Source organism: Diceros bicornis, chromosome 5, assembly GCF_020826845.1.
Source record: "Diceros bicornis minor isolate mBicDic1 chromosome 5, mDicBic1.mat.cur, whole genome shotgun sequence".
Lineage (NCBI taxonomy): Eukaryota > Metazoa > Chordata > Mammalia > Perissodactyla > Rhinocerotidae > Diceros > Diceros bicornis.
The window spans coordinates 24,816,459-24,828,435 of record NC_080744.1 but is presented as its reverse complement, the minus strand read 5'-3'; the positions used below and the strand labels follow the sequence as shown (position 1 = coordinate 24,828,435).

Genomic DNA, 11,977 nt, shown 5'->3' with positions numbered 1-11,977 from the left:
CCCCCAGGTGCAGAGAGCAAACTAGGATAGGGAAGGGGTGTGGGTGGCAGCAAAGAAAGCAGCAGCAGCAGGTCAGACTACAGCAGCCCAGAAGAATCAAGAGCTAGTCCTGGGTCCCAGTGGCCTTTTATGCCACAAGCAGCTTCAAGTACTTGATACTTCAGTGTTACAAGCAACCCTAGAAGCTAACATCACCGAAAAGCATCACTCTGCTTAGAAGTCTGAGAGCTGACAAATTAAAATCTAACAGCAATTAGATTGTCATTAGCATGACAATGAAGTCTTAACATCCTGTTGCCATAGAGACCAGTAAAGAACAGAGGAGCCCCACAGAGCCCTGCCCCTGAACCTCAGACCTTCTCCTCTTCGTTGGTCCCTAGCTGGTAAGCCAGGTTCTGGCCCAGGTCCCTTGTGATAATCCTTAAAAGCAGGCAAAGGAAGGTGTGCCTCCCCTTCAGCAGGGCCATTCCTGAAACACTCAGCTCCCTGGAATTCGTTGGTCCCAGGCCTGTGTTGTCCCAGGCAGAGCCACATGGAAAGCCCGAGTTGAGGGACTGACCAAGGACCAACAGCAGACTTAAGGCCTAAGGAGCCCTGAGGTATGAGGCCCAAATCTCTGGGATTTCTACTACAAAGAAGACCAAAGGCAATACGGAGGCCAATGGTAAGAATGGTGAGCCTAGACAGCTTCTCTGGTACTTAAGCTCTTCAAGACCATCAAACGCCCCAGAAGAAGGTGCAGAATGTGCTACTGTCACACTGCCATCTGGTGGAGAGACAAGAGCCTGGAAGTCTGTTCAGTGGGCAGGTAGGTTTGGAGACAGTCAAGATGAAGAAAGATGGAGGAAACCACGGGGCCAAGAGTGTCATGCAGATACAGATGGGGAACTCTGCCCAGGAGTGAGCCTTCCCAACATTTTTCTTTCTAAAGAAAGTTAGATAAAACAAGACTAAAATAAAGGAAAGAAAACACAATGGCATTACAAATGTTTTATATCCCTAGAACCATTCGTGGTTTTGGCTCATTAGAGGTTAACATCAGACAGACACACCAACCGGCCGAGACCACACACATACGGACAGGAGCCACCCCAATAGCGGGGTTTGCCTTTTGTACAAAGTTTATATATATATATATATATATATATATATGTATATTTATGTACACAGACACAAGGGTATAAAATCCAGTGAGAAGGGCTCACATGTCCCCAGCTAGGGGCCAGGAGCAGCTTTAACAGCTGGGGTTGAGCCCACAGTAGAGGCACATAGGAAGTGGTGGAGAGCAGCAGCTTCCCCGCCATCCTTCCACCCTGGGCCAAAGGAAGGACAACTACACAAAGGAAGACGGAAGATACTGGAAAGGTACCCCACCTTTCACTAAACTCCTGAATGCCCCTAAGACATCCAAAATGCCTGGCAGGGTAGATCATTCCCACGCCTCCCAGCAAGATGCTGAACCCACAGGAGGAGTTCTGGTCCCAAGTTGAGGTCTAAGGCAGGCTTCACAATGCACATGTCCATGCTCTCCTCCAGGGCCCTTGCAATGGCAAGCCAGCACCCTCAAGGTTCACCCCCACCCCGGGTCCTCTTGGACCAGAGCTCTTAAGGGTTTTCCTTGACAGACTGTAGGGTAGAGGTACAGGAAAAGGAGAGAGATTAGTTCCTTCAGTTAATGCGCTATGGCCTTCCCAACAGAAGAGGAATCAAGGAATCACTAAGAAGTGGTTGGAAAGGGCAATGAAGATCATCGCGGGAGACGATGTACATGGAGAAACAGGTCTTCAATGTAGGTGTAGATTCTGTTCTCTGTGACCAGCAGCTTTGCTCAGCAGAGTCCATTCCCAGTAGGGCCATGGGCAGGAGTTCTTCTTGGTGTCTAAGGGTGGCCTCAATTCCCCGAGAGTCAATGCCCATGCCCTTAGGATGGCGTGGTCCACAAAATGAAGAGAAGAGGCCATGGAAGAGTAGATGTGGAGAAGGGAGTGGCAGGACCCAGAGGCACAGAGAGGCAGTGTACTGCACCACTGATTTACCTGTGGCAAGGAGAAGAAGTAAACGGGAAGCCAGAGGAAGAAATATTTCTTGAGCTAAAGAGTAAAATGAGCTAGCTCCTGAGACTCACATGGTCTGGGGGGTAAAGAGGCTGGAAAGCTGGAAGCACTGCGAGGCGATGGCCTGGGAGGCAAGGTTCAGAGCCGGAGTCAGAGCTGGAACAAAGAGAGGCACAGTGAGTGAACACAGAGCATTCCTTCTTTCCAGGTCCCGGCCCTTCTTGCCCTTTCCCAAGTCAAAGTCTACCAGTCAGAGCCGCTGGGTTCAGGGCCCCCAAGGGAACTGCTCCATTCAGTTGCAAGGCAGCAGCTTGGGCGGCAGCAGCAGCAGCTGTGGTTGGCAGCTGGATTCCAGACCCTAAAAGAGAAAAAAAAAAGGTGGGGCTAAGTCCCAACCCTCGACCTAAAATTCAACCCCATGTTCTTCACTCTGCAGAGAAACTCTACCTTCTGCCAATTTGGCCATGAGCTGCAAACGGCCACCTGCTGATCCCAGATCCAGCTCCTGGTCTCCATCAGGAAAAGTGATGTCTGTGCTACCATCCGGTCGCTCAGTCACATGGCCAACCCTCATAGGTCGACCAGCAAGCTCAAAGCCATTCAACTGTTCCAAGGCCCGCCGGGCACACTCGGAGTCAGAGAACTACAAGAAACCCAGGCCATGTCAGTCACCTCCTGGCCACAGACATGCTCTCAAAGCCCCAGTAACACTACTAGTCCTACTATCCCAGGAAAACTGCATGCTCACTGTGGCACAAACTTTTCTTTCCCAGGGAATGTGGCCTAAGATCCCCATTCCCCCAAAATGGTTCTCTGAAAAGGTCTTTTTCCAACCGACTCAACGGCAATCACTTTTCAATCTTCCAGCTCCCCTAAGAGCCTAACAACGCAAAAAGTCTATTATCTGTCATGAGCCTAGCCTGACAGGCTGTTTCACAAATGGGCATATAAAAGGGAATTAAGATAGGCTGAGAGCCAAGGCTCCTGGGCTTTTATTTCTGCCCTTAGGACTTGTAAGTTTCAGATCTCAGTCAAGAACCTGGAACTCCAGGGCCCAGCCTTAGGCAGGAACCTACCCTGGTGTGTTGTGAGCAAGACTGCACCCCCACCCCCAGCCCAGCACTGCTGACTCAGTGACCTGCTGACCAGAGGGCCTCTACTCTCTAGTCCCTTTCATCAGCAGCACTAGCAGCAGCCTGGCATAAAGAGGATTCTTGGTGTGCTGTTTAAGTGTCAAGGGTGTTGCCCCAAAAGGCAGCAACACAAGGGCAAAGAGGCCCCAGAGAAGCCTTTCAGCATTTGAGTCACAAAGGGAGCTAGAAAAGGAACTTGCTACCATGAGCACCCCAGCTGGCTTTGTTTACTCTGGCATTACCTGCCCTAGCGCCTGGCACGTGGTACTGACACTTCCTAGGCAGCTGGTGTGGCTGGCCTGCCTTTATTGGATACCTCTGAGGTGAGCAATTCCCGTGGTAGAACACAACCTACCTCCCCTCTGCCCTGCAGGCAACTGTGGGGGTGCATGCTGCCTGGATTGAGCCCAGAATACATTAGCTTCTATCAGACTTTGTGGCTGGCAGCCAGTCCTCAGCCTGGAGTCACATGGGGCTGGAAGAACCAGTTATGGGAATTGGAAACAATTTTGTTGGAGTGTCAGGGAAAGGTGAAACTTGCCCACTATTAGGTGGGCTCACTAATCTCCCTATAGTGGTATTTAAATATAAAGACACTTCTCAGTGGAAAAACTGCTTCAAACAGGGTAGCACCAGAAGCAAGTATAACTTCCTATTCCCACTCCTATCATGAAAACATACCAATTCTATAAAGCACGTCTCTAAAAGCCCATACCTTACCTCCCTCATGCCCCCAACCTTTTAGCTGCAGCCTTGAATCATAACTATTACCCAAAGAGCAAGATGCAGCACTAGGGAAGCTGGACGAACTCCTGGACACCCCCATACCAGGGCCACTGACAGAGTGTAGGAGCAAAGCCAAGATCTCAAGCAATGCACTCATCTCAAGGGGCAGAAGGCTAGTCCAAGCTTCAGGCACCAGGGTTTATGGGTCATTTAAACAGTTCCTAAAGGAGGAGGATGAAGCTAAGCTGCAAAATCAGACAAGTGGACAAACTCAAAGAAAAATTAATAAGTTAAAAACTAGAGACTCACCGTAATGAAACCATAACCTTTAGAGCGGCCCGTATCTGAGTCCTTCATCAGGACAATATTATCAATCTGTAAAATAGGGAGAAATTAATAATAATCTTTTGGCCAATCCGCACCTTTGATCTTTCATACCCAGATTGTTCTAAATCTCTCTAACTTTCTAGCCACCAATTACATTTCTCCAAATCTTCTTTTAAAAAGAGTCAAAGGCCATCTCTTTCCAAAACACCTTTTCTGACTAATCTTACTTAATCTAGATCTCATAATCTGATTTCATGGTGCCTGGCTCATTTGTCCACTGAGCAGTATGAATACAGAGATGGAGCCTAACTCTCCCAGCATGGACCACATGCCCGTTATGAGGCAGGCAGTGGGTTAATCATGGTATACCCACTCTCCCCACTTTTTCCAATTCCCTTCAGAGGCTTCCCTCACTTTCTACTCACTTTGCCAAAAGGCTCAAAGATGCCCCGGAGCATGTCCTCGGTGATATTAAAGTGCAAGGAGCCCACATAGAGGCGCATTGGCCCACCACTGCCCTTCTGCAGGTTGTTGGCCATGGCTGCCAGTCGGTTTTTCTCAGCCTGGGGAAGGAGGAAATAATGGGTCATGTCCCACACCTCCTACCTTCAACTCCATCTTTTCATGTCAGTTTCTTAGCCTGCTCACCTGTGAAGCCTGTACAATGATAGACACTCCCAACAGGCGCTGCCCGGTCAGCCCAATGGCCAGTGGCACAGACTGGATTTCACAGAATTCCACATAGGCGATGCCCTTAGAACGACGTGAGTTCCGATCTGAGATGATACGTACATCACGAACCTATCCAGAGAAGAAAGGAAATCCTGAGTTGGGCAGAAAGGGGAATGGATAGAAGATGGGCTGCTCAGAAGAAAACTAAGGGGGCTAGTTACCTTGCCAACAGCAGAGAAAAAGTCCTCCAGGTCTCGAGGCCGAATGCGGGCAGCTAACTGCATACAGAAAACTGTGCGGGCGTCACGCTCCTCGGGACTCAAATTATCAACTGGCTCCCTAAAGAGTGAGTACAATTTGCTGAGACCTCCCTTCTCAATACTTGGTCACTGTTCACCTGCTGGCCTCAAGTATTACACATTTGTGTAGTTTGGCTCAAACAGCTTTTTATTCATACCTCACAATCCCTAAAAAAAGTGCTCATTATCCACTCACCTGACTGGGCTCTTCTCTCTGAAATGAGGACTCTTACTTTGTCCGTACCTACGCCTAGAGAACAGAGAACAACAAAACTGAAAATCATGTCACCCAGCTTTATTCACATTGGTCCAATGCTGGGTCTTCCCTCATGAGAAAACTAGCTTCCAGCACCCCATCTCACATGTGAACAATACCGACCTTCCAGTAATGGATCTCCTGCCTACCAACAGGTTATAAGCACCCTCCAGCAGAGATCACAGTGCACTTATTTTACTCAGATTACAATACAAAGGTGATCTTATTAGCAAAAGGCGATACCCAGGGGCAAGTGGTGGGCTCCTGTAGCGCACACGATCCTCACGACGCCGGTCCCAACTCCGTGACTCACTACTACGTCGACGATCCCAGCTACGGCTGCGGTGACGACGCTGCCGATCTCGACTCCAGCTCCGACTGCTTCTCCGCCTATGCCGATCCCGGTCTCGACTACGACTAGAGATGGAAATGACTAATGAGTTTGTTAAACAACAAACCAACCTCTTCTGGCCTTTACTGTATAGCTTCCCCCGGTATCTTTCCATTTATCCCCAGAATGACTGACCTGCGCTTTCTGTCCCTGCTTTTACTATGGCTCCGACTCCTCCTCTTCCTGTGAAAGAGAGTGTAAATTCTTACTACTGAGAAGGTTTCATGGTCTCTCACAAGGAAAAGGAATGACACCAAGCCCAGGGCAAAACAGAAAGCAATAAAAGACCAAAGCCCAGAGGACAATCTGGTGGTAGTTCACAGCAACTGCACACCACCAACTTAGACACAGCCCTGAATGCTGTTAGGGAGCTGAAGCAGCCGTGTCCCCCAACAAAGCCAAGCAAAAGCTGCTATTTCCAAAAGCTGCTATTTCCAAATCAGAGGTCTTCTTGCTATCTTATTCAAGTGGAATATGTCAATGCTAGGACTGATTCACAAATCTAAACTAGAAAGTGAAGACTAGAAGATCATTAAATCTAGTCACCATTATGCCCAGGACCCAGTGGAGCCAACCCTCAAAGTCAGGAGTTTTATGAGCAACCACCTCCTTGTTCTGGCTGTTTCTCCAAAAGACACCACTGTTTCCCTTCCCCAAGTTGCCAACCCATTCCTTCATGCCACACTCACTTGCTTGCCTCCCCACTGGCGCTGCTCCCACTGGTAGCATTACCACTGTTGCCAGTGCTGCTGGTGCTATTGGTGGTATTGCTAGGGCTGTCCTTTTTAACCTCTTTCCTTTGCTGCTCATCCTGTGGGGTTCACCAGGAAAATGTCACAAGGTACAAGGTGGCAGACACACAGATTCCATTCGGCAGAGAAAGAACAAAAGTGGACATGAAAGAAAGCTCATGAAATCAAAGCTCTCAATTATCTAACCAGTTTTTGAGCACCTGGATCTCCTAACAAAGGGAGTAAGAGAGGAAGGGAAGAAACTACCCAAAAGAAGAGATCACAGTGACAGATTCTGACGTCAAAACTTTAGCTACCCAACATCTGTTCTACTGACATTTCCCACGAGAGCGAGAAATGAGTTAGGTCTGAGGTACACCAACTTTCTGTGTCATTGAGAGCTATGAGCAAAGCACTCCTTCCCATGACATTATGTGGCCCCGCACCCCCAGTTTTTGGAGCCCTCTCTGAAGGCATGGCCCTTGAGTATGGGTCTCCCGCAGGGCTTACTAAAAGGCAATGCCTTTTATGAATAGCCACTGTATACTATGTACCTTACATAAAATTCTAGAAAATGTAAATGAGCAGGGAAAGAGGATTTACAAAATGTTGTAACTGATGATCCACAACTGCTTTTTCTTACTAACCCAATTCCAAGAGTGAGGTGGGGAATATTACCTCCTCTTTTTTATAGGGAGCCTCCAGCATGGCCTCAATCACTATATCAAATTCATCGGACGCCATCGTAGCAGATCTGAGGAGAGGACATCAATATATAAGAACCTCATTTATATTGTTCCTCCCCTTCTGGCTCCCCACATTCCCTTCCCCCTCCAAGCAACAGACTTCAGGATCTACAGTTCTGTTTCTTGAACTCCAAAGGGATCTTATTGGCTGCTGCTTACCCTAGGTTTATTCTTGCACCTTACAGATCTGAACTAGTTGGGCTTTGCGGCTTAGAAAAGGTCAAGGGTCTAGAAGGAACTGAATATCTAAGTAGAGACAAAATACAACACAGACCCTGTCCTGTGAGGAGAAAACGTAGGTACTCAAAATTACCATTCACTTTACGATGGACACTAGGCCTCCGTTCTACGGTTCAAAATTCTGAATAACTGGTTTAAACTTCAATCATAGAAACAGGCACATATTTCCAATAAAAAAGTAAAAAATCAGGAGCAAAACAAAGCAACACCAGAATAATGCAGGTTTGCCCCCCTAAGCTCTTCCCCACAACCCCCACCCAAACACCAACAATTAGGGGATTTATCATTAACCATTTTCTATGTTATACCAACTAGAGTTTAGGTCACCCAGAAGGATTATGATTAAGACAGGCTTAACTAATCCTTCTTTGAAGCCTTTCTGTCTAGGCAGGCAGGGTAAGACTTCTCACCTCCCCCAGGCTTTCACATCTCCCAAATCTGTCCACCACAGGTCTATGAAGTAAGAAAAACTGGGGGTTGGGGGGGTGGGCCAGCCCGGTGGCACAGCTGTTAAGCGTGTGTGCTCTGCTTCGGCGGGCCAGGGTTCGCAGGTTCGGATCCTGGGCGCGCACTGATGCCCCGCTTGTCTAACCCATGCCGTGGCAGCCTCCCATATAAAGTGGAGGAAGACGGGCACAGATATTGGCTCAAGACCAATCTTCCTCAGCAAAAAAAAACAAAAAAAAGAGGTGGATTGGTGTAGGATGTTAGCTCAGGGCTGATCTTCCTCACAAAAAAACAAAACAAAACCAGAAGATACCAAACAAAATCAATAGGATAAATTATTCAAAAATCACTTATCTGAAATTACTGATATACACAGCATGGATGAATCCCAAAATAATTATGCTGAGTGAAATAAATAAAACAAAAAGAGGGTACATACTGTATGATTCCATTTATATAAAATTCTAGGAAATGCAAACTAACCTGTAGTGACAGAAAGCAGACGAACAGTTCCCTAGGGAAAGAAGTAGGCAGGGAAGGGCTAGGAAGAAAGGATTACCAAAGGGCACAGGAAACTTTGGAGGGTGATGGTTTCATGGGTGTTTACAAAACAAAACCCATCAAACTGTACACTTTAATGTGTACAGTTTTATTATGTCAGTTATAACTCAATAAAGCTGACCAAAAGAAAAAAAAAATGAACTGATCTGAACAACTTCTATCCAAAAATTCTAATCACAATCAGACTTTCCATATCCACAAGAGCTTTGTGCTCTTTAAAGCAGCTAATGCATCATCCAACAATGCTGCCCCCAGAGCCTATAGCCTATTTTTATTTATTTATTTATTTTTTTTTGGTGAGATCAGCCCTGTGCTAACATCTGCCAATCCTCCTCTTTTTTTTTTTTTTTTTGCTGAGGAAGACATCTTCCTCCACTTTATATGGGACGCCGCCACAGCATGGCTTGCCGAGCAGTGCGTCGGTGCACGCCCGGGATCCGAACCAGCGAACCCCAGCCGCCGCAGTGGAGCGCGCACACTTAACCAACCACTTGGGCCACTGGGCTGGCCCTCTATTGCCTATTTTCATGACTTAACAATATAGTAATATAAAAATGAGTAATATTAAAATTACATAAGTAATATAAAAATAGCAGTAATCATTACACCTCTCATTTACAGTACCTAATATTTGCTAGACACTGTGCTAAACACGTCATAGAGATAAGATTCCTGGAAAGAGCTTAATAAAAATTACTTGGAGCCAAATCTAAGACTTAAATGGAAATAAAACCGAAATCAAACAGATGTGTCTAAAAACCAGTTAATTCAATCTCATATAATAAGACCTTTCACTTATTTAGCAATCAAAGGTAATATATGCTAAAGGCAGATATCAGATCCAACACACAGATGAAAAAACAGGTTTTGTGAACTGCTCAAAGTCACAAAGGTAAAACAGAGGAGCGGACTCTTGATCTGAGGTCTTCTCAAACTCTGTCCCTTTCAGTCATTTTGGCTGCCAAGTCTATACGAATTTTCTAAGTGTCATAAAGTTCCTCTTTATTTTTTACAATTTGCTTTTTCCTCACCAAATGAAATGCTTCTGATTTCAAGAATTGCTCTTTGTTGCGTGCTAATACAGGGCAGGGGTAACAACGCGCACATAAAAACTTTCACTTAAGTTGTTACATGAACCCCCATGTATGGAGTCAAGTTTTCACTCAGAAACAAAGCAATGAATCTATTTAAGCATACACATATATACAACATGAGCACATTTTGAAACCTGAAATCTCACTGGGTTTCATGTACGTTTCTAGATGTCCTAAAAGCAGTACAGTCCCAAATACTACGCATTTTCAGGTTGGTAGTTTTCCAACTCTCTCCATGCCCTAACTTATGGGTCAAGACCCATTCAATCCCATCCATTAAAACGCTATAGTGCTTTCTTCCATCCCTGCTCCAAAAACTGCATTAGAGGCCCGCAATCAAGGCAGTGGCTGGACCTTGTCACGGCACAGCCAAGACCCAAGGTCACACTGCTCAAGGAGCAAAGGAGAGTGCAGAACCACTGTCAGCCCAGCTCAGGCAGAATTCACCAAACGCTCAAGACCCAGAGGTGATGGTAGCGCCATCTCCTGGGTCTGGTCACTGAGCTGGGCACAAACATCTCCAAACCGAACACAGCTGAATTAAGAACAGCAACAATGAGAAAGATAAAAACATTATTGTGTTGTGTAACAAGCCAAGGATACGCTTTAAAAAATGGTCCTATAAGTAACCGACTGGCACCATTTTTGCGAGGGCCGTTGTCCCAATGCTAAAACCTCCTATGTGGCCTCATTATACTGCCCTACCGCGACGCAACGTGTGGTCAAAAAAAGAAAGAGGGAAAAGCCCATAGTCGCCAACATAGCGAACATGAGTCTTCTAGAGACTGAAGATTGAGAAAAATCTCAATTCCCTCATCTCTCTCTTTGAGTGGTGGCACTAGGGGCTGAAAACCGACCCTACGTGCTCCCTCCCCAATAAGGAAGACCTACACGTCAGGGCTCGGGGACCTGGAAAAAGATCAAAGTCACTGGGATCCTTGAAACAGCATCTTCATGGGTAAAGGATGTAGCCAGAGGGTGCCGATCCCTCAAATCACGCCAGCTAACTACATTTAGGTAACGAACACTCCAGATTAAACACAAAAATTGAATTTTAAAAGTACGCCTAATCTGCTCTTGACGCCATTTTCTGCCCGTGACGTCAGGGGGAGGAGCCGTGCGGCAACGTCACGCACAGGTGACGTCGCGGGGGACCGGGTTTCGGGGTTTCTCACCAGTTCCGGGTCCCCGCAGGGGGGTCCCGGTTTTCTCCGTTCCTTTAGGTGTGTTGGGGGGCACCAAGCACAGCTATTTCCCAGTCTCAGCAGTAAAAGCAGCACTGCAGCCGCAGCTGCTTCTCTTCTCGGAAAATGGCGGCAGCTCCACTCTCTTCCAGAACTTTCCCCAATCTGCGCAGGCGCTGAAACATTCAGGCGGTGGAAGTAATCTCCCCGGTTTCGTGGCAACAGTCCAAAGTACAGCTTTTCATTGGCTAAAATCCTAAACGCGGGTGGAGCCAAACTCAAATGTTTCGTAGCAACCATCAAGTTTCCATTGATTGGCTCACCTCTCCGAGACTCAGGGACAGTGGCAGCGTCCCTAGGCGGCCGCCCACCGCTCTCGTTGGTTAAATGACTTGCGGCAGGCGTGGAAACCGCGCAGAGAACACGAGGGAGCGACTCTCCTACCGCGCGCCCGGTGCTCAGGCTGAGTAGGCCAGTGCCGTGGGCGGAGTCACCGAGAGGTACCATTGACATCCTTGGCTGTCCCCACTCTCATTTGTCGAGGGGGTCACGTCGGTCTTAACCCGGGGCAGCTTTGTGGAGAGCACCTGCGTTTGTTTCACGTCGGGAAGGATGCTGGACTCCACATCCCCATTCTGAGCGGCCTTTCTACACAACCCTCCCGACCGCCCCTTTCCTGCCCTCGATGCTTGTGACCTGGGAAAAGCAAGTGTTGCTACAGATTTGTTTTATTCCACACTCCGCCTTATTATCACCTGGTCCTATAGCTCACATACCTTCAGTTTAAATCGGTGCCCCCCCGCCCCCCGCAAGGGTAAACTTGAGACAGTTTCTCAGGTGACTCCTCGGGCGCAGCAGTAAGTGCTAACAGCCCTCTAACCAGAAAGAGAAGGAACTGATGCCCACCTTCACATTCCAGGGGCTTCCAGAACCCCCCGAGACTTCAGCTGCCTAATAGAGCTGTCAGAAACGTGGCTGGTTATAACATGGAGAGAGCTACAGCCAGAAGACCTGTGATCTAGTCCTGATTTGAATATTAACTTCATATCACTGTACCAATTACAAATTCCTCCTCTCTAAAATGGAGAATTGGATTAGATGATCTCTTAGGACTTC

The 11,977-nt window shown here is 47.4% G+C and overlaps 1 protein-coding gene across 4 annotated transcripts; it reads right to left on the bottom strand.

Moving 5' to 3' along the window:
- Positions 1–975: 975 nt before the first annotated feature.
- Positions 976–11,476, bottom strand: RBM23 (RNA binding motif protein 23). Of its 4 annotated transcripts, XM_058540972.1 has the most exons (14): positions 10,853–11,473; positions 7,268–7,343; positions 6,548–6,669; positions 5,994–6,041; positions 5,711–5,884; positions 5,408–5,461; positions 5,134–5,251; positions 4,889–5,041; positions 4,666–4,803; positions 4,223–4,288; positions 2,502–2,697; positions 2,302–2,412; positions 2,126–2,210; positions 976–2,036 (listed from the first exon to the last, which is right to left on the bottom strand). In XM_058540972.1, exons 2-14 carry the CDS (start codon positions 7,331–7,333, stop codon positions 2,033–2,035), a joined length of 1,335 nt encoding a protein of 444 aa, XP_058396955.1. In that variant the 5' UTR covers positions 7,334–7,343; positions 10,853–11,473; the 3' UTR covers positions 976–2,032. The 4 variants fall into 4 exon arrangements, with proteins under 4 accessions (XP_058396955.1, XP_058396957.1, XP_058396956.1 ...); XM_058540974.1 differs by lacking the exon at positions 5,994–6,041 and having other exon boundaries at positions 10,853–11,475; XM_058540973.1 differs by lacking the exon at positions 976–2,036 and having other exon boundaries at positions 2,122–2,210; positions 10,853–11,474.
- Positions 11,477–11,977: the final 501 nt, after the last annotated feature.

What these genes read in the sequence shown, in the direction of transcription:
- RBM23 (XM_058540973.1), bottom strand. Translation starts at nt 7,333, where the DNA reads ATGGCGTCCGATGAATTTGATATAGTGATTGAGGCCATGCTGGAGGCT. An exon ending in CTCCCTATAAAAAAGAGGAG is followed by an intron (nt 6,670 to 7,267) that starts GTAATATTCCCC and finishes TGAACCCCACAG; the next exon opens with GATGAGCAGCAAAGGAAAGA. An exon ending in TTTTCTCTGCTGTTGGCAAG is followed by an intron (nt 5,042 to 5,133) that starts GTAACTAGCCCC and finishes TTCTCTGGATAG; the next exon opens with GTTCGTGATGTACGTATCAT.